At 41.2% G+C, this 22,871-nt stretch overlaps 1 protein-coding gene and 1 non-coding gene across 2 annotated transcripts in view; one reads left to right on the forward strand and one right to left on the reverse strand.

Annotated features, from left to right (window-relative positions):
* Positions 1-22,871, reverse strand: part of SEC63 (SEC63 homolog, protein translocation regulator) — an 86,763-nt gene that overhangs the window by 55,447 nt on the left and 8,445 nt on the right. The window contains exon 2 of the mRNA XM_050786712.1: positions 1,093-1,192. Coding sequence (XP_050642669.1) covers positions 1,093-1,192 — 100 coding nt within the window. The remainder of the gene's footprint in view (positions 1-1,092; positions 1,193-22,871) is intronic.
* LOC126954020 (U6 spliceosomal RNA) lies at positions 2,038-2,141 on the forward strand. The gene has a single exon (XR_007725480.1). It is a non-coding gene; the product is annotated as a U6 spliceosomal RNA (small nuclear RNA).

The following is a 22,871-nucleotide window of genomic DNA, read 5'->3' on the forward strand; positions in this document are numbered from 1 at the left end:
ATTAACCAGGTATGGTGGCACACACCTGTACTCCCACCTACTCAGGAAGCTGAGGTGGGAGGATGCCTGAGCCCCAGGAGGCTGAGGCTGCAGTGAGCCAAGATGGCACCGCTGCACTCCAGCCTGGGCAACAGAGCAAGATTCTGTCTCAAAAAAAAAAAAGAAAAAAGAAAAGAAAGAAAAAGAAACTAAATTAGGTAAAGTTAAACCTTACAAAGAAAAACTAAATCCCCTGAAATTATGCTGAAAAAACTATCATTTAAACCAAGACTTTTAAATAACTGATTCTACTCTCACTAATTTCTTTTGCTATATCTTCTCTTCCTACTGGATAAATGTAGGTAATTCACAAGACATAGTAGTCCGATAAGGGTAACTCTCTCACCTCCTGTCAGTTTCATCTATTACCTCTAAACTGATGACGCAGGATAAATGCCCAAAGCCTTGCTCTTAACCAGTACACCCCATAGCCTCACAGAATTAAACTGGTCTGCTATAACTAAACATGTTAATGGCCTGTTTAAGCAGATGGACCTGCTCAAATAAAGGGTGATTAGGTTCCTGATCCAACACTTCTAACTACATGACTTTGGTCAAGTTATGTCATTATTCTTAGCCTTAGTTTCCTTATCTGAGAAGAAGCAAAACCATCTACTTTGAAGTGAATACAGAATTAAATTAGATAACATATAAAGCCCTAGCACAGATTCTAGCATACAGTAGGTGCTCAATAAACTTTAATTATCACCATAAAATGCTAACTTGTTCATGTCACCTACTTCTAAAATCTTTTAAAGATTTCCCCATAGTCTTTAAGATAAAATTCAAATCCTGGCACAAGGTGCACAAGGTCCTTCAAGATACGACTTATCTCTCTCTATCCCCGATCCCCAGCAACAGCACATTCTCCTTCCTTTGAACTTCTAAACCAATCTGTTCAGACTGTTCCCACACTTTCTCATATCTTACCCTTAATATAGATTACAATTTCTTTACAGACACAATAACTTATTCATCATTACACATATATTTTGTATGACCTAGCAAAGAATAAGCATTAAGTAGGTTTTTTTCTTGAAATTCATTACTTACTTTACTGTAGGAATAATATTTGGCTGGGGTTTTAATAACCGTAAACGATACCACATACACCTTCCGTATACTTTTCTGATATTCTTTAATCGAATTTGCTCTGTCAAGAAAGAAAAATAAGATGAATTAAAAACCATTTTTCACAGTGAAGGCAAAACCAGAGTTAACTGGTTAACCTTCATCATCACGCTAACAGTTTACTGGAACATGAAATTACTGCCTATTCAAATAGCCTTTAAAAAACTTACAAGATAGGTTAAATTTTCTGCCATTTAGAACAAACAACCTATCTAGAAAACTTCATTCAACCACCAGGTGACCATTTTTCACATAAGACTTAATGAAATTGCAAAAACTGACTTGCACCCAAAATATTCAGTCAGATATAATCAGTAATTTCTGGGAAATTCTCTCCCTCTTTCCCCTCTGCTATAGAAGGAACGAGAAGTATAAAATAGTTAAAACATGGTTTATTAAGGAAGCTAAGCAAAAATAATACTCTTCAAACACAAAAATAAATGCCTATCAAAATGTCTTTTTTTTTTTTTTTTTTTGAGACGGAGTCTCACTCTGTTGCCCAGGCTGGAGTGCAGTGGCCGGATCTCAGCTCACTGCAAGCTCCGCCTCCTGGGTTTACGCCATTCTCCTGCCTCAGCCTCCCAAGTAGCTGGGACTACAGGCGCCCGCCACCTCGCCCGGCTAGTTTTTTGTATTTTTTAGTAGAGACGGGGTTTCACCGTGTTAGCCAGGATGGTCTCGATCTCCTGACCTCGTGATCCGCCCGTCTCGGCCTCCCAAAGTGCTGGGATTACAGGCTTGAGCCACCGCGCCCGGCCCAAAATGTCTTCTAATCAACAAAGTTTAGATCTCATCTATTTATGATATAAAACTAGTAAGACTTGGAGCTGTAACATAAAATCAACTTGCAGTTAAAACAAAAGTTGAGTACTTGCTTCAGCAGCACATACACTAAAACTGGAGCAATACAGAGATTAGCATGGTCCTTGCCGAAAGACGATATGCATATTTGTGAAGTATTTTTTTTGTTTTTTGTAGAAACTGGGTCTTGCTGTGTTGCCAAGGCTGGTCTCAAACTCCTGGCCTCAAGCACGCCTCCTGCCTCAGAGCACCCTGGTCCCCAAAAAAAGCACCATTTAAAAAATGTTATTAAAAAAAAGGGGGCCGGGCATGGTGGCTCACGCCTTTAATCCCAGCACTTTGGGAGGCTGAGGCGGGTGGATCACCTGAGGTCAGGAGTTCGAGACCAGCCTCAACATGAAGAAACCCCGTTTCTACTAAAAATACAAAATTAGCCAGGCGTGGTGGTGCATGCCTGTAATCCCAGCTACTCGGGAGGCTGAGGAAGGAGAATTGCTTGAACCTGGGAGGCGGAGGTTGCAGTGAGCCGAGATCTTACTGTTGCACTCCAGCCTGGGCAACAAGAGTGAAACTCCGTCTCAAAAAAAAAAAAAAAAAAAAAAAAGAGTAAAATTCAGTATCACAAATTATAATTATTTTGTGTTAAGCTGGAAAAGTCTCCTAAACCCATAAAACTTAGGTTTATGGGGTCAGGCACTGTGGCTCACCTCTGCAATCCCAGCACTTTGGGAGGGCGAGGCGGCAGATCACCTCAGGTCAGGAGTTGAAGACCAACCTGGTCAACATGGCAAAACCCCATCTCTACTAAAAATACAAAAATTAGCCAGGCATAGTGGTGCACGCCTATAGTCCCAGCTACTCAGGAGGCTGAGGCATGAGAATCACTTGAACCCAGGAGGCAGAGGTTGCAGTGAGCGGAGATCCCTCCAGCCTGGGCAACAGAGTAAAACACAAAAATAAATGCCTATCAAAATGTCTTTTTTTTTTTTCTCAAAACAAACAAAAAACTTAAGTTTATATAAGAGTTGTGACAAAAGCTATTATTTTAAGGCTGGGCACGGTGGCTCACGCCTGCAATCCCAACACTTTGAGAGGATGAACAGGCAGATCACGAGGTCAGGAATTCGAGACCAGCCAGTTCAAGATCAGCCTGGCCAACATGGTGAAACTCCGTCTCTACTAAAAATGCAAAACTAGCCAGGTGTGGTGGCGCATGCCTGTAATCCGTTACTCAGGAGGCTGAGGCAGGAGAATCAGTTGAACCTGGGAGGCACAGGTCGCAATGAGCCGAGATCGCGCCATTGCACTCCAGCCTGGGCAACAAGAGTGAAACTCCATCTCAAAAAAATAAAAAAGCTATTATTTTAAGCCTCAGGAAAAACTTGCAGTTCAATTAAAAAGAAATTAAGCCCAAGCAAAAATAGTATGTATTGTTTTACTAAATTCACCACAAGCACTTGGATTGAATGACTCTCCCAAGTTTAAAAAAAAAAAATGTATTGGGAGGCCGAGGCAGGTGCATCATGAGGTCAGGAGATAGAGACCATCCTGGCTAACACAGTGAAACCCCTTCTCTACTAAAAAGACAAGTAATTAGCCAGGCGTGGTGGCACGTGCCTGTAGTCCCAACTACTCGGGAGGCTGAGGCAGCAGAATCACTTGAACCCAGGAGGCAGGATGCAGTGAGCCAAGATCACACCACTGCACTCCAGCCTGGGTGACAGAGCAAGACTCTGTCTCCAAAAAAAAAAAAATTAAGTTTCGAAATAAAAATCTGCCTTTTTAAGAAGATGCACCAAAAACAAAGGAGGAAGCCTTTGCCCACCCCAAAGCCAAAGTCAGAGCAAAGGCTTTGAAGAACAAGAAGGCAGTGCTGAAAGGCATCCACAACCACACAAAATAAGACTGGCCACCCACCTTCCAGTGGCCTAAGACAATGCAGCTCCAAATGCAGTTCAAATGTCGTAGGAAGACCACCACCACAAAAAACAAGCTTTATCATTATGACATTATCAAGTTCCCCTTGACCACTAAGTCAGCCATGAAGAAGACACCAGCACATTTGTGTTTACTATGGATGTTAAGGGCAACCAGATCAAACAGGCTGTGAAGAAGCTCTATGACACTGGCATGGCCAAGGTAAACATACTCAACAGGCCTAATGGAGAGAAGAAGGTGTATGCTCAACTGGCTCCTAACTTATGATGTTTTGAATGCTGCCAACACAATTGAGATGATCTAAAATGAGTCCAGCTGGTTAATTACAATTTTTTTTACCATATTAAAAAAATCTACAAAACTGTAGTTCTTAAATGAGATAACAGGTAAGTAAAAGGACTTGGCATATAGAAGGTTCCAAAACCACCATGTAGGAAGTCCAACTACCCTGTTACCACCATGCTTAGATGAAGTCATCCGCATGGGAGGACTACCCAGCAAGAAGCACCAAAACCAAGTATTGGGAAGAGGGAGGGATCCATGTAGGGGAGAGTATGGTAGCAGAAAAGGAAACTGATAATATGCAGGGGAACTGATTGAATAAGTTAATATATTAAAGATACCTGGAGTTAGTTTTCCACTGTCAAGAAAAAGGAGTGAAAAAATAGAAAACAAGAATGAACCCTGTACTGCTGGACTGGAATTAAAGATACCACTATGAATGAATATCTTTTAATAAAGAAATACAAATGCAGTTCTAAATACATACATACATACTCCCTAGCTCTATCTACTAAATGGGCCTAGGAGCAGAAAAATCCCAGTAGCAATGAGCACATCTAGCATGCAGATCTTGGCTTCTAAATACCATTCTCCACTAAAAGGAACCAGGAATCCAAGTATCCTCCCACAAAATACTAATTACAAAGGGGAAATGAATGACTTTACAGTTGGGTAGGCTGAATAACTGTCCCCCAAGATGTCCACATCCTGATACCTGGAACCAGTAAATATACTATCTTAAACGACAAAAGGGACTTTACAGATATGACTAAGTTAAGGATCTTGAAATAGGGAGATTATCATAGGAGGACCATAATCACAGGGGTACTTTTAAGAGGGAGGCAGGAGGGTCAATGACAGAGATGGTGATATCACAGTGAAAGCAGATGCTGGACTAATGCCCTTTTTAAAGATGAGGGAAGGGCCACAAGCTAAAAAATACAGGCTATCTGCAGAAGCTGGAAAAGGCAAGAAAGCAGATTTTACCCTAGAGCCTTCAGAAGGAACTAGCCCTGCCAACATCATGACTTCAGCCCAAAGAAACTGATTTTGGACTTCTGGCCTCCAGAACTGTTAAGAGAACAAATTTGTGCTGTTTTAAACCAATGAGTTTGTGGTAATTTGTTACAGCAGCAATAGGAAACATAGAACACCTCAATAGACACCACCTCAATCAAGTGATCGGTGAGCATCGCCAGAAAAAAAGACAACCTAAAATCATACACCACCTGACAGCATGCAATGAGAAGAACACAGAATCAGTTTTGTGAAATTCCTGCTGAAGATACATAACCTGACTCTAATAATGAGAAAACACGGTACAACTCAAACTCCAATTCATTTTACTAAATAACCGGTCTCTAATCTTTAAAGCAGAGGGAGAAGTGAGTAACTACTTCAGACTAAAGGAGACTAAAGAAACACATCAACTAAATGTGGTATGTGATTCTAAATTGGATATTTTACTATAAAGAACATCAAGAAAAGTGACAAAACCCAAATGGAGTCAGACAATGAGATGGCAGTAATGCCAATTTTCTGATTTTCATGGTTTAGTTATGAACACTTGAAAATACCACTAGTGATTTTTAAATATGTATTTTATTAAATTAAGCCTCTACAGTCTCCCACTTTCAAGTGTAAAATCAAGGAAACATTTTATGAGGTTTTATAAGAACAATGCTGAAGTCTCTTTATGAAGCAGACAGTTTGATCTACTCAAAGGTATGATGTTCTACTGTTCCTGGTCAAGAGAAAGTACATGTGGTTTTCAGCCCCTTATTCTTGGGGGCCACACAACGCATGGACCTTGTGTGCCCCACTCTTCCAACCTAAAAATTAAATCTTAACCTTTAAGGATAGTATTTAAATCAATCAATAAGTACTACAGGCCACAGTTTACACGTTAACATAGTAGCAGTTAGATTTCCAGCAAAACTAAATATTCATGGTACACATTCCAAATCTCTGTATGAATGACATCAAGTCAAAGTAACTATTACAAGTCAAGTTATTCCAGTTTTTTAATAAGACACTTAACAGAATAAAATGAAGTTCACTTATAAACTTCTTGCTTATTGAATTACTATTTTCATGGGCACTAAAAATTATGTTAGAAGTATCCTTAACTTATACTGTTTTTAAAGAAATTATCCACATTTATAGAACAGGAAATCCTAAGATCACAAAACAATAAAAAAACAACATGTCATAACTGCTCTCAGCAGCTGAACTTCGTATAGTAAAGCTGCAAGGATAATCTAGATTTGGGTTATGGCTGTGCTTCATAAACCATATAGTGCCTTTGGTAAAAAAGTCACTCTGTCCGTGCTGGATGATCTGCCAGTCAGCAGTATTACTGATTGAACTCTTAGCACCATAATCATAAAACCCAAAGAGGTGAAGGAATGTTAGTCAGATCTAAAGTCTTCAAACTTGTTTGCCTACTTACCACATAGTATCCAACAGTTTTTCAACTCTTGTCTCCTTCCCTCCCTCTAGTAGACTCCAGTGTGAATTGCTGCCATCGTTATGTCCATGTGTGCCCAGTGTTTAGCTCCCACTTATAAGTGAGAACATGCAGTATTTGGTTTTCTGTTTCTGCATTAATTCATTTAGAATAATACCCTCCAGCTGCATTTATGTGCTTTAAAGAACATTATTTCATTCTTTTTAATGGCTGTGTAGTATTCTACGTGTATATGTACTCCTTTTTTTTTTTTTTTTTTTTTTTTTTTTTTGAGACAGTTTCACTCTTGTTGCCCAGGCTGGAGTGCAATGGCGCAATCTCAGCTCATCACAACCTCTGCCTCCCGGGTTCAAGTGATTCTCCTTGCCACAGCCTCTCGAGTAGCTGGGATTACAGGTATGCGTCACCACATCTGGCTAATTCTGAATTTTTAGTAGAGATGGGGTTTCTCCATGTTGGTCAGGCTGGTCTCGAACTCCTGACCTCAGGTGATCCACCTGCCTCGGCCTCCCAAAGTGCTGGTGTGTCCGGAATTGGCGGGTTCTTGGTCTCACTCACTTCAAGAATGAAGCTGCAGACCCTAGTGGTGAGTGTTACAGTTCTTAAAGATGGTGTGTCCGGAGTTTGTTCCTTCAGATGTTCAGATGTGTCTGGAGCTTCTTCCTTCTGGTGGGTTCATGGTCTCGCTGTCAGGAGTGAAGCTGCAGACCTTCCTGGTGAGTGTTACATCTCTTAAAGGCAGCGCATCCGGAGTTGCTCGTTCTTCCCGGTGGGTTTGTGGTCTCGTTGGCTTCAGGAGTGAAGCTGGAGACCCTCCCCGTGAGTGTTACAGCTCATAAAGGCAGCGTAGACCCAAAGAGTGAGCAGCAGTTAAGATTTATTGCAAAGAGTGAAAGAACAAAGCTTCCACAGTGTGGAAGGTGACCCCATCCAGTTGCCACTGCTGGCTTGGGCAGCCTGCTTTTATTCCCTTATCTGACCCCACCCACATCCTGCTGATTGGTCTATTTTCCAGAGACCTGATTGGTCCATTTTCCAGAGAGCTGATTGGTCCATTTTGACAGAGTGCTGATTGGTGCGTTTACAATCCTTGAGCTAGACAGAGTCACAGAGTGCTAGTTAGCTAGATACAGAGTTAACTAGATACAGAGTACCAATTGGTGTATTTACAAACCTTGAGCTAGACACAGAGTACTAATTGGTGTATCTACAATCCTTGAGCTAGACACAGAGTGCTAGACGGAAAAGTTCTCCAAGTCTCCACTAGGTTAGCTAAATAGAGTGTTGATTGGTGCACATATGATCCTCCGGCTAGATATAAAAGTTCTCCAAGGCCCCATCCAATTCAGGAGCCCACCTGGCTTCACCCAGTGGATCCTGCACCAGGGCTGCAGGCGGAGCTGCCGGCCAGTCCTGAGCCGCGACTGCACTGGGATTACAGGCATGAGCCACCATGCCCAGCCACTACATTTTCTTTATCCAGTCCACCACTGATAGACACCTGGGTTGGTACCATGTCTTTGCTACTGTGAGCAGTGCTGCAATGAACATGGGTGCACGTCTTTTGGTAGAACAATTTATTTTCTTTTAGATATATACCCAGTAATGGGATTGCTGGGTCAAATCACAATTCTCAGTTCTTTGAGAAATCTGCAAACTGCTTTCCACAGTGGCTGAACTAGTTTCCCACCAGCAGTGTATAAGTGTTCCCTTTTCCCTGTAGCCTCACTAGCATCTGGTTTTTGACTTTTTTATAATAGCCATTCTGACTAGTATGAGATGATCTCTCACTGTGGTTTTGATTTGCTTTTATCTGATTTGTGATGTTGAGCATTTTTAATGTTTCTTGGCCACTTAAAAAGAAAATTCTTTTAAGAAATGTTCATGACTTTTGCCCACTTTTCAATGGGGATATTTTTTGCTTGTTAAGTTCCTTATACATTCTGGATATTAGACCTTTGTTGGATGCATAGTTTGTAAATATTTTCTCTTATTCTGTAGGTTGTCTGTTTACTCTGTTGATAGTTTCTTTTGCTGTGCAGAATCTCTTTTAATCAGGTCCATTTGTCAATTCTTGCTTTTGCTGCAACTGTAAAGCTGATATATTAAAATAATTACATCTCTTTAAAATGCATCCAAAGAAAGCTAAAAACCACAGCAATTTCATACCCATCATCATCCATTTACAAAAATGTATGAACAGTCCTTCATTCTACTTCTCCCATATAATATTATCCTAATGTAATATATTTCATCCTGGTGAGTTAATTCTTTTTGTTTGTTTGTTTTTGTTTTGAGACAGGGTCTTGCTCTGTCACCAGGCTAGACTACAGTAATGCCATCATGGTTTACTGCATCCTCAATCTCCCAGGCTCAAGTGATCTTCTCACCTCAGCCTCTGGAGTAGCTGGGACTACAGGAGCATGCCACCATGCCTGGCTAGTTTTTTTTCGTAGAGACAAGGAGATCTATGTTGCCCGGGCTGGTTTCAAACTCCTGGGCTCAAGCAATCCTCCCTCTGCAGCCTCCCAAAGTGCTAAGATTACAGGTGTGAGACACCACACCTGGCCCCAGTAAGTCATTTCTCTTTTTTTTTTTTTTTTTTTTTTTTTCCCTGATGGAGTCTCACTCTGTCACCCAGGCGGCTGGAGTGCAATGGCGCGATCTCGGCTCACTGCAACTTCTGCCTCCCAGGTTCAAGTAATGCCTCAGCCTTCCAAGTAGCTGGGATTACAGGCATGCAACACCACACCCAGTTAATTTTGTATTTTTAGTAGAGATAGGGTTTCGCCATGTTGGCCAGGCTGGTCTCAAACTCCTGACCTCCAGTTCCACCCACCTTGGCCTCCCAAAGTGCTGGGATTACAGGTGTGAGACACCACATCTGGCCCCAGTAAGTCACTTCCTTTTTTTTTTTTTTTTTTCCCTGATGGAGTCTCACCCAGGCTGGAGTGCAATGGCACGATCTCAGCTCACTGCAACCTCTGCCTCCCAGGTTCAAGCAATGCCTCAGCCTTCCAAGTAGCTGGGATTACAGGCATGCACCACCACACCCAGCTAATTTTGTATTTTTAGTAGAGATGGGGTTTCGCCATGTTGGCCAGACTGGTCTCAAACTCCTGACCTCCAGTTCCACCCACTTGGCCTCCCAAAATGCTGGGATTACAGGCATGAGCCACTGCGCCCGGCCAGCCCCAGTAAGTCATTTCTTATAATACCGAAATACACTTCTTAAAATTACTTTTTTAATTCCCTGTGACTTTAAAGTTTTTCCCAATTTTTTTGTTTTGAAAATATTCAAGTCATCATAAAAGTTGAAAGAATATTACAATGGCCAGGCACAGTAGCTCACGCCTGTAATCCCAGCACTCTAGGAGGCTGAGGCGGGAGGATCACTTGAGCTCAGGGGTACAAGTCTATCCTGGGCAACACAGGAAGACCCTGTCTCTACAAAAACTTTAAAAATTACCTGGGCATGGTGGTACATGCCTACAGTCCCAGCTACTCAGGAGGCTGAGGCAGGAGGATCACGGGAGCCCAGCAATTCGAGGCTGTAGCAAGCCATGATCACATTACTGCAGTTCAGCCTGGGCAATGGTGCGAGACAGTGTCTCAAAGAAAAAAAACAACTAAAACTTATTTTTGAAAACAAAAGTACACTTCTGTCAGTATGGCTCAATCTTTGCCAAAATAGCTTTACCTTGTACTTCAAGTGTATTTTGTCAAAACCTAAAGCTGCAGATTAGCTTATTTGATTTATAGAAAACATGTACCATATAACCTAATTGGCAAAGGCAGTTTTCATTATTAAACTAACCAACCAAATTGAACTGTCAAAAAAAAGGCTCATCATGCCTGTAATCCCAGCACTTTGGGAGGCCAAGGCAGACAGATTGCGTGAGGTCAGGAGTTCGAGATCAGCCTGGCCAACATGGCAAAATCCCATCTCTACTAAAAATACAAAAATTAGGCAGGTGTGGTGGTGAGCGCCTGTAATTCCAGCTACTCGGGAGGCTGAAGCAGGAGAATCGCTTGAACCCAGGAGGCAGAGGCTGCAGTGAGCCAAGATTATGCCACTGCACTCCAGCCTGGGTGAAAGTACAAGATTGCCTCAAAAACTAAAAAATAGTAAAAAATAAAAATAAAAATAATTTAAAAAAAAATTTTTTTTTAATCTTTCCTTTAATTGCGGTTTCCCAGAATGTTTCAGAATATGAAAAGCATGAAAATAACTTGGAAGTGAAAAACTGGTAATCACGGCTCTAGATGACCAAAAATAAAAGTCATCCAGTAATCACTATGCTCTTAACTTGAATCTGAATAGTTAGCCATGATGTCTCATTCCCAAGGCCAGTTCAGAACCATTTGGATTTGGAATATAGGCTTCATAAGACTACATATTGTTCACCATCACCACCACCCAGGATACACAATCACAGATTACCTAAATCAGAAGGGTTACAGAAACGTGGGATCTACTTAACACCTATCCACTACACATACTCTGGCAATGGAGGAGGGAACCTAGAAGGCAACTGAAAATGCTCTTGAACAACAACAACAAAAAAAACCCACTGGATCACAGCAGAACCACCCCTCTACCACCAAAGTTCACAATTCTCAGGAATTCCTGAACAATCTAAGTGCAAACCAATACAAACCAAGAAGTTCAAATAAATCAAGAGTTTTGTCTTCCCTAAGCGGGTACTTGACAGCAGCATACAATTATATACTATCTCTTTTTCTTTTCCTTTTATGGTACTGAAATAAGTACTACAGAGCAGGGCTTTTCAACGTCAGCGCTACTGACATTTTGGACTATACAATTCTTATAATTTAATGTTTCTGTGCATTTTAGGATGTTTAGCAGCATCGTGATCTCTACCCACTAGATGCCAGAAACAGCTCCCCAGTGGAGACCAAAAAAATCTTCAGAAATTCACAAATATCCTCTGGGACACAAAATTGCCCCCGATTTAAAGTGCACACACACATAGCTCCAGAGGGTTCATGAAAAACAAGTTAAACGATATGACCTACATATCAGGAACACAGGGAAAAGAAGGATAGGAAAGGTTGGCAGAATCAACCAGGCAGGCAATAATTGTCTTTTTCCATTCCCCTAAAAATATTCTTTAAAAAAAAAAAAAGACTCGTTGTAGTAACTTCCAGTACTTACCTGGGAGGAGGAGAGGCAAGGAGGGAAAGGAGGACCTGGGAAGCTTCATTATTAATGTACTAACCACCCTGTTAGCTCTGTCCTCCTATTTTTCTTTTACTCTTAATCTTATAGTGATAATCCATAGCCTAAGTAAAAGGTTAACCAAAAACAGGTAAAACAAGAGAAAATGGAAGAGAAACTCAAGTACTAGGAAAGTAAATAAATGCTAGCTAAGAAGGAAAGGCAACTTAACACACAAGAATGTATGTCCCACCAGAACTTTAAACACCACATACCCCAAAGTAAGAACAATTCATTGAGCTGAAAAGGCCTCTGAAGATGAGTGCAGAGTGTGTCTTGCTCAAGATCGCAATGCTAGCCAGAGATTGTTCTAGTAAGATTTTGAGTGTTAATACAAATTCATATGTTGCCTGGCAACATAGCAAGACTTCATCTCTACAAAAAAAAAATAAAAATTAGCCGGGTATGGTGGCACACGCGCATAGTCCCAGCAACTTAGAAGGCTGAGGCAGAAGAATCAGCTCCTTGAGCCCAGGAGATCAAGGCTACTATGAGCCATGATCGTGCCACTACCCTCAGCCTTGGGAAACAGAGTGAGACCCTGTCTCAAAAAAAAAAGAAGAAAAAAAAGGAGGAAAAAGAAAATTTGGCATATAGTGGAAGAAAAAAAATCCACCAATCCAACACCCAGCTAGTAATCATTAATACCACTGTAGTATGTTTCCTTTTAGTTATATTTAGGAGAATATCTGGAAAAGGCAAAGAAGACAGGAGAGTTGGCAAGGTTGAAGGTACACTCTCAGAAGAGAAACAGCTCTGTGAAGAAGGAAGCTCCAGCAACTGACTTCCTGAGGAATGAGCTTCAATCAATTAAAGGGCTGCCCTGCTGCTTCAATCAGGGCCTGTAAGGGCCCTTTTGCAGTGTTGACTATACCTGGTGCTTATCCCCACTGCAGCAGCTGCCCAAATGAGCTTCTCAAAGAGAAAAATGGGACACATAAAAGCCCACTTAAGGGTAGCATTTCTATGATGTATCAGTGTACAAACTGAAAGAGACAAAAACAAAAAGCTGAAGTTTGTAAGGTTGCATTAGCAGTAATTTTTAATTTTTAAAATTTCTAAACATTTCCGTGTGTTTAGATCATTATAAATATCACTTAATGACTACTAATAACCAAATGAATAAAGATACCACAATATACCTACCATTCCATAATTAGATACATAAAATGTTTCTAATTTCTTGGTATTATGGATCTCTCTGGTCCTAGAAGTATTCAGAACACTCTATCCTTAGAACACAGCCCCAGAAGTATAATTACTAGGTTTAAGAGCATTAACACTTTTGTAACTCCTTTCTAAAAAAGCCAGTAGGACTATACATTCTCTTCAGCAGTTTGCCCGTTGGCACCACCATTCTTTAGCAGCCAGTATTAAAAGCCAATTTTGATTCCTCTGTACTGAAGTTCAAGAGCAGAGACTATATCTTACCCACAGTGTTCACCCTCCTTTTTCCAATTTCCTGGAATAGAGGAGGCACTATATAAATATTTCTTGAGAATGATGAACTCCTTTATTTAACAAACATTTAGTGAATATCCACTACGTACCCGGACTTTTCTGGACACTGAGGATATAGAAGAAAACAAAACAAAAAACCCTGCTCTCAAAAACCATAGCAATAAACAAAGTAAATTATATAGTATAGTTAACCCCTGAACAACATTGGGTTTAGGGGCCCTGTCCCCACGCCCTGTGCAGTCACAAATCTGCATATAACTTTTGGTTCCCCCAAAACTTAACTACTAATAGCCTACTGTTGACTAGAAGCCTTATGGATAACATAACAGTTGATTAACACATATTTTGTGTATGTATTATATACTGTATGCTTCAATAAAGTAAGCTAGAAAAAAGACGTCAAGAAAATCAAAACAGAAAATACATTTACAGTACTGTATTTATTAATACCTTAAGTTTATGTCATCTGTTTATAAGCTGCAGACCTCAATCTACAGTATATATCAAGCAATTCAACTTTTTCTGTTATTATTATGACTTTTTTCTTCTTCTTAGGAGCACTTAGAGCATCACTAGTGGCACTTTGTATGAGTCCCATGGTGTTGCAAGGTTTATGGTATTGCACTAAATACAAAGAAAAATACAAGAGAACCTCAAGAGATCACTTTTTATGGTGATAAGGAATTTACTGAAGGGACAAACTGCTTACACAGAGATGATTAGCATCACACAATGTTTTAAGCGGATACTTGCAACACTTGAGCTCACTGCAATAGCAAAGAAGATGGCTATAAAAGTATTACGGTAGTATACACTAATTTTATGCAGTTATGATTTAATACTACATTTCTCTCAACTGCAAATAGCTCCATGTCCTGTCTATAGTGTTTGTGTGCATAAGTTTTGATAAATTTTACCTTTTACAATAGATACGTGCTTCTTTTATGGTAGCGAATGATAAAGCAGACTAGTATCTACATACATTTTATGCATTTATAACATCTTTTTCTTAATTTTTTTGATATTTCTAGGCTACATTTCTTCTGCAAAATTTTTTCAAACTGTTACAAGTCTCCAAAAAGTTTTCCAATATATTTACTGAAAAAAATCCACGTATAAGTGGACCTACATAGTTCAAACCCATGTTGTTGAAGGGTTCTTTGAGAGAAAATTAGTGAGGTAGGGGTAAGAAACACTACAATTTAAAATAGGATGCTCAGGGAAGATGGCCTCTGAGCAAACACAACAGAGATGAGGGAAGAGGTAATGTGACTATCTAGAGGAAAAGTATTCCAGGCAAAGGGAGCAGCAACAGTAAAGGACTGAAAGAAAGAGTGTGGCTTCGCTATGTTCACAAGTGCAGTGAGGCAGCTATGGCTGGAATGGAAACAGCAAAGTGATCAAAGAGACCATGAAGGACTTTACTCTAAGACTTGAGCTTCTTGTCAGATTGAGACAGACAGCCCTGAAGAGTTCTGAGCAGAATCGTATGAGCTGACTCCTGTTATAAAGGATCCCTGCTACTATTTTGAGAAAAGGCTACACTCAGCCAGGGTAGAAACAGACTAGCTAGGAAGCTAATGATAATCTAGGCAATAAACCAGGACAGTGGTGTTTGTGGAGTGATGAGAAATGGTCAGACACGATGTATTTCAAAGGTAGAGCCAAAAGAACACACTAATAGTCTGAAAGCGGAGTATGAAAAAGAGAAGAATCAAGAATAACTTCTAATCCAGTCTACCAGAGCTTAAAGGTAAAAATTATAAATAAAAAATAAAGAATGACCCCTAAACTTCTTTTCTGAACAGCTGAAAAGACAGTTGTGATTAACTAAAGATTATGGGTCAAGAAGGTTAGGCGGGGAGGGGAAGAAAGTAATCCTATCAATTTTGTGCATATTAATAGAAAGATCTCTATTAGATATCCAAGTGGAAATGTGGGTTAAGCACTTTTACACATTAAGTCTGGAGTCTGAGGAAAGAAGTTCAGACTGGGCTAGGTGCAGTGGCTCATGCCTGTAATCCCAGCACTTTGGGAGGCCAAGGTGGGCAGATCACTTGAGGTCAGGAGTTCAAGACCAGCCTGGCCAACATGGTGAAACCCGGCTCTACTAAAAATACAAAAATTAGCCACAGGTGGTTATTATATGCCTGTAATCCCAGCTACTCAGCAGGCTGAGGCAGGAGAATCACTTAAACCCAGGAAGCGGTGGTTGCAGTGAGCCAAGATCACATCACTGCATTCCAACCTACATGACAGAGTAAAACTCTGTCTCCAAAAAAAAAAAAAAACGAGAAGTCCAGTCCAGCCTGGAAATAGAAATTTGGGAGTCTGGGAGTCCTCATCATATAGGTTGGTTATATTTAAAGCCATTAGGTTGGATGAGATCACCAAAAGGCATAACTGTAGAGGATAATGTGAAGGACTCAGCCTTGAGGTACTCTAATAAACAGGCCATCACAGTGAAACTATGTTCAATTAGTTACCCCCTAAAAAATAGTTCTACCTATACATCTATGGCCAATTGATTTTTGACAAGGTTACCAAGCCATTCAATGCTGAACAGACTCTTCAACAAATGATGCTGAGACAACCGGATTTCCACATGGAAAAGAATGAAGATGGACCCCCTTCTCACATCATTTACAAAAATTACCTCAAAACGGATTAAAGACATAAGAGCCGAAACCATAAATCTTTTAGAAAAAAAATACGAACAGATTTTTATAAGCTTAGAGTTGCCACAGGATTCTTAGATATGACACCAAAAACCCAGGCATGGTGGCTCACACCTGTAATTCCAGCCCTTTGGGAGGCCAAGGTAGGCGGATTATGAGGCCAGGAGTTCGAGACCAGCCTGGTCAACATGATGAAACCCCGTCTCCACTAAAAATACAAAACTTAGCCAGGCATGGTAGCACATGCCCATAATCCCAGCTACTCAGGAGGCTGAGGCAGGAGAATCACTTGAACCTGAGAGGTGGAGGTTGCAGTGAGCAGAGATCGCGCCACTGCACTCCAGCCTGGACGATAGAGTGAGACTCCATCTCAGAAAAAGATAAAACACCTAAAGCATGAACAACAACAAAAAATAGATAAACTGGACTTCATCAAAATTAAAAGCTTTTGGTTTTTGATTCATTGAAGGACGTTATCAAGAAAGTAAAAAGGGAACCTACAGAATGAGAAAATACTTGCAAACTGTGTATCTAATAAGAGATTTATATCCAGAACACATAGAGAAAAAGATAACCCAATTTAAAAATGGGCAAAGGATTTAAATAGACATTTCTCCACAAACAAATGGCCAACATGAAAAGATGTTCAACATCATCAGCCATTAGGAAAATGCAAATCCAAACCATAAGATACACTTCAAATCTATCATTTAATTTTTAAAAAACTAAAAAAATAATTAAGCCAGGCACAGTAGTTCATGCCTGTAATCCCAGCACTTTGGGAGGCTGAGGCCAGCAGATTACTTGAAGTCAGGAGTTCAAGACCAGCCTGGTCAACACGGTGAAACTCCGTCTCTACTAAAAATACAAAAATTAGGCAGGTGTGGTGGCACGTGCCTGTAATCCCAGCTGCTCGGGAGGTTGAGGCAGGAGAATTGTTGGAACCTGGGAGGCGGAGGCGGCTGTGAGCTGAGATCACGCCACTGCACTCTAGCCTGGACGACAAAGTGAGACTTCGTCTCAAAAACAAAAAAAAAATACACAAAAATTAGCCAGGTGTGGTGGCATGCACCTATTGTTCCAGCTACTCAGGAGGCTGAGGCAGGAGAGTCGCTTGAACCCGGGAGGCGGAGGTTGCAGTGAGCCGAGATTGTGCCACCGCACTCCAGCTTGGGGGACAGGGCTACACTCCACCTCAAAAAAGAAACAAAAACAAAAGTATTAACCATAATTTCATATATAATTTTAATATAATTATTAATTAATATTATAGCTATACATTATTAGCTATAATTTTTCTAAAAAACATAAAACAACAAGCATTGGAGAGGAAGGAACATTGCTTGGAGGAATGTAACACGGAGTTCACAACCAGCCTGGACAACATAGTGAAACCGCATCTCTATTTTTAAAATAAGGAATGTAGCCAGGCGTGGTGGCGGGGGACTGTAGTCCCAGCTACTCAGGAGGGTGAGGCAGGAGAATGGCGTGAACCCGGGAGGCGGAGCTTGCAAAGAGCCAAGATCGCGCCACTGCACTCCAGCCTGGGCGACAGAGTGAGACTCTGTATCAGAAAAAAAATAAATAAAAATAAGGAATGTAAAATGGTGCAGCCACTATGAAAACAGTTTGGTGGTTCCTCAAAAACCTAAACGTAAGGCTGGGTGGGGTGGCTCATGCCCGTAATCCCGTCCTTTGAGAGGCCGAGGCAGGCAGATCACTTGAGGCCAGGAGCTGGAGACCAGACTGGCCAACATGGTGAAACTGCGTTCCCACTAAACATAGAAAAATTAGCGGGGACTAGTGGCACACACCTGTAGTCCCAGCTATTCGGGAGGCTGAAGCAGGAGAATCGCTTGAACCCGGGAGGCGGCAGCAGCAGTAAGCTGAGATCGCGTCATTGCACTCCAGCCTGGGCGACAGAGCAAGACTCCATATCAAAAAAAAAAAAAAAAAAAAAAAAGGGTAAGCATAGAATTAGCACATGACCCAACAATTCCACTCCTAGGAATATCCTCGAAAGAACTGACAATGTTCACTGCAGCATTATTCACAATAGCCGAAGGGTGGAAACTGTCCAAGTGTTCAACAAATAAACAAAATGTGGTATATCCTACAATAGAGTATTACTCAGCCATAAAAGGAATGAGATTCTGATACATGCTACAACATGGATGAACCCTGAAAACATTATGCTAAGTAAAATACGCCAGACACAAATGGACAAATTTTTAAGATTCTACATATATGAAATATCTAGAACAGGCAAACTTACGGAGACAGAAAGTATAGAAACTTTCAGCTGGGCATACAAGATTCTCCATGATTTAAATCTACTTTTGGTCTTTTCTCACATTTTCTCATTCTATGAATCCTGGTTCCAACTAATTTGATATGTACTTTGAACATGTTCCATACTCATGCTATTTCTTCTTTGCAGTCCTCCTCCCCTTCCCCTTTCTACTGATTAAAATCTTTATCCTTCAAAACATGATGTAGGTTAAATTGTGGAAAAAAAAAAATTAAAAATCTTCAGCCAGGTGCTGTAGCTCATTTGGGAGGCTGAGGCGGGTGGATCACGAGGTCAGGAGTTCAAGACCAGTCTGGCCAAGATGGTGAAACCCCGTGTCTACTAAAAATACAAAAATTAGCTGGGCGTGGTGGTGGGCACCTGTAATCCCAGCGACTCAAGAGGCTGAGGCAGGAGAATCACTTGAACCCGGGAGGCGGAGGTTGCAGTGAGCCAATATTGTGCCACCGCACTCCAGCCCGGGCGACAGAGCGAGACTCCGTCTTAAAAAAAAAAAAAAATCTTCTTTGTCCTCAAAAGTCTAGTCAAAAATTCACCTACTGTGCAAAGCCTTTCTTGACCTCTAGATCCCCACTATCACAGCCTACTAGATGCAAATTCATCCAACTAACCTTGGATGAATTTGTTTGGATGTAAACAGCACTTGTTTTCACTTCTCTTACACTTTCTTTCTTGTGTTCTGCATATAATAATCTGTGCATCTGTCTAATCCTAATCCTGTCACCCCACCCGGGTTACAAATTCTACCAAAACATGACTATGTTTATACTGCGTTCATCTTTGTATCATCTGCTGTACCTGTACGGTCAAACAGTGAACATTTAATCAGTAACTACTAAAACTAAACAAAAATCTAAAGCAAAAAAAGATTTGGAATCTACACGAGAAAATTCCTACTGACAAACACAATTCCAAAATGTAAAGAATATTTTTCTTTTTTTTTTTTTTTTTGAGACAGTCTCACTCTGTTGCCCAGGCTGGAGTGCAGCGGCAGATCTCGGCTCACTGCAACCTCCACTTCCTGGGTTCAAGTGATTCTCCTGCCCCAGCCTCCTTAACAGCTGGGACTAAAGGCGTACCCCACTACGCCCAGCTAATTTTTGTATTTTTGGTAGAGACAGGGTTCACCACGTTGGCCAGGATGGTCTCGATCTCTTGACCTCGTGATCCACCAGCGTCGGCCTCCCAAAGTGCTGGGATTACAGGCGTGAGCCACCGTGCCTGGCCAAGAACATCTTTTTAAAAGAATGAACAGCAATGCCTATCAAAGAAACAATGTGATGGTGAAACAGTGTAACATTTGTCATCAATAAAGTCTGGTAATAGGAAAACATTTTTAAAAGCAAGTCCAAGCAATTTATGAATACATTTGTAATTACCTTCTTTATGTCTAAATAAAAAGTATGATTAAGGGAACAAGCATCTAAGAAAAGAAAATAAGCCTATCTTTGTTTCTCAGGTCCTCCCAAGATCACGTTGCAAATATGCAACGTGACCTTTAAATAAAAGCAATTTTACATAATGCAGGGTATTTTTTTTCGGGTTTTTAAATTTATTATCTATTTTATTTTATTATTATTTTTTTGAGACGGAGTCTTGCTCTGTCACCCAGGTTGGAGTGCGGTAGTGCAATCTCAGCTCACTGCAACCTCTGCCTCCCAGGTTCAAGTGATTCTCCTGCCTCAGCCTCCTGAGTAGCTGAGATTACAGGAGCCCACCACCACGCCTGGCTAATTTTTGTATTTTTAGTAGAGACAGGGTTTCACCATATTGGCCAGGCTGGTCTCGAACTCCTGACCTCATGATCCGCCCGCCTCGGCCTCCCAAAGTATCCCGTGCCTCGGGATTACAGGCACGAGCCACCGCGCCTGGCCTATTTTTTATTTTTTTAGACAAGAGTCTCACTCTGTCGCCCAGGCTGGAGTGCAGTTGTGCAATCTCAGCTCACTGCATCCTCCACCTCCCAGGTTCAAGCAATTCTCCTGCCTCAGCCTCCCAAGTAGCTGGGATTACAGGCAACCAACTAATTTTTTTTCTATTTTTAGTAGAGATGGAGTTTCACCATGTTGGCCAGGCTGGTCTCAAACTCTTTACCTCAAACGATCTGCCCACCTCGGCCTCCCAAAGTGCTGGGATTACAGGTGTGAGCCACCAGACTCGACCAAAATAATGCAGTTATTAATCTAATGTTTGTCATCACATCTATAAAACCTTCATGTAGTCCTGTAATTCCTACTGCCAAGTTCTCAACTGCTTTCCTCTGCATAGGACTTAAGTGTGTACATGTGGCATGTCTGATACACCCCTCTGTCAGGATAGAACAAAGAGGGAATGACTTTTTAAAACAATTTAAAGTTTTCTCAGATCTCTAACATTCCTTTAAGAGCTAAAGCCTGAGAAAACTGTAAGCTCTACACATTGGGAGGTTGAAGCAAGCAGATCATCTGAGGTCAGGAGTTCAAGACCAGCCTGGCCAACATGGTGAAACCCCGTCTCTACTAAAAATACAAAAATTAGCCAGGCGTGGTGGTGGCTACTGCACTTGGTGCAACCAAGTTAAAATAGTTAACTTGGTTGTAAGTGCCACTGCACTCCAGTATGGGTAACAGAGCAAGACTCTGTCTCAAAAAAAAAAACATCGACCATAAGCTCTAAATATGAACATTAAGATATATCCCTTTGAATACAAAGGGGACACAAGTTAGTTTTTTCTAATGTCAAGAAACACAGCCTTGGTGACACGGTGAAACCCTATCTCTACAAAAATTAGAAAAATTAGCTGGGCATGATGGCGCACCTGTAGTCCCAGCTACTTGGAGGCCAAGGTGAGAGGATCACTTGAGCTTGGGAGACAGAGGTTGCAGTGAGCTGAGATCGTGCTACTGCACTCCAGCCTGGGTGACAGAGTGAGACCCTGTCTCCAAGAAAAAACAAAACAAAACAAAAAACAAAAACACTCACTATCGGACTAGAGTTATTGTCAAAAAAAGAACAAAAAAACCAAACCACTCAACAGGAGACTGAGATAACCCATTGTACTGTAATTACAACTCTATAGAGAGTGATGGTGTGCATGTGTAGTTCCTGCTACTTGGAGGCTGAGGCAGGAGGATGGTTCAGCCCAGGAGATTGAGGCTGCAGTGAGCAGTGGTGGTGCCACTGCACTCCAACCTGGGTAACAACATGAGACCCAGTCTCAAAAAAAATTCATCCCCATTCTTTTCCATGAACTTAATCCCCAAACTGATCATTGGGCCAATTACCAAACAGCTTTCAAGAGGACAAGAAATAAGTAATCCTGGAAATGAGTGAAAATTCAAAATCTGCACTCCATTCTCTTTCTCTCCTCAGTACTTATATTCAATAAACAGTCCAAGCTTTCTTAGAATTCTCTTCCTAATCCGATCGCCTATCACTGGAGAGAGCCTCTGAAATGTACACCCCCTCCATCTAGTTTCCCACCCAGCCATCACCAACCTCCCCCTCCACCCACCAAACCATTCTCCACACAATACTCCACAAAAGCCAAACTGACCATGTTTTATTACCATACTTTAAAACCTCCATTGTTTACCAAATAACTTACAGGATAAAGTATAACACTCTTAAAATAGTTAACTTGGTTGTAAGTGCCAATCATATTCAAATCTTTACCATATACTAAACACCTCCACGCTTTTGCATATACTTTCCCCTATATATGGAACGCCCTTCTCCCACTTACCGTTTAAGACCGATCTCATGTCACCTCCTCTGCATGAAACACTTCCCCAAATCCCAAAATGTATTTACTCCTTCCTATGTGCTCCCAAAGCACTTTCCACTAGCCATTTTAACACATATCATAATGTGTTATATTTACTTAATTACAGGAGGCAGCAGAGAGTAGTGGCTAACAAGAGATGCTTTGGCATAAGACAGAATTGAGTCCAATATACAATCTTCCACCTGGTAGCTATATGACCTTAGGAAAGTTGGTAACCTCCTCTAGGACGCAGTTTTCTCATGAATAAAATGAGGTAATATGTCAATCCAGCTCAAAGTGCTACCTTGAGTGCATTCCACACTACCCACCTTCAGACTAGCACTCACTCACTGAACAGCAGCAGAGCTGAGTCTAGATGAGGAAAACCATGGTTATCTATCTCGGACTGAAGGCGGAAGTAGGTTTTCCTCCTCCAAGGAGGGACTATGTCTAAAGTTATCCCCACAGAGAGGATTCCGGGAGGACAGTGGAGTAAGAAACACCAGGAATCCATCTCCCTATCTAGACAACACTTCACTGGCAGAATCTGTCTTACAAAAAACTATTTTGCAACTCTGGAGTCTACTGAAGGCTTGCAAGTTTCAGGGAAAGGCTTGGAGGGTAAATTATGAAGACTTTTGGTCAATTTTAGTTCCTTGGTTTGTACCTCCATGTTGGGGCTCAGTGATACCCGAAATATGGCATTTTGACATGCTGAATGAACAAGCCTCAAGGTCTGACTTTCCTTCCTGCCCTCCTGATACCCCCACCAT

The sequence above is a fragment of the Macaca thibetana genome, chromosome 4 (assembly GCF_024542745.1).
Source record: "Macaca thibetana thibetana isolate TM-01 chromosome 4, ASM2454274v1, whole genome shotgun sequence".
Lineage (NCBI taxonomy): Eukaryota > Metazoa > Chordata > Mammalia > Primates > Cercopithecidae > Macaca > Macaca thibetana.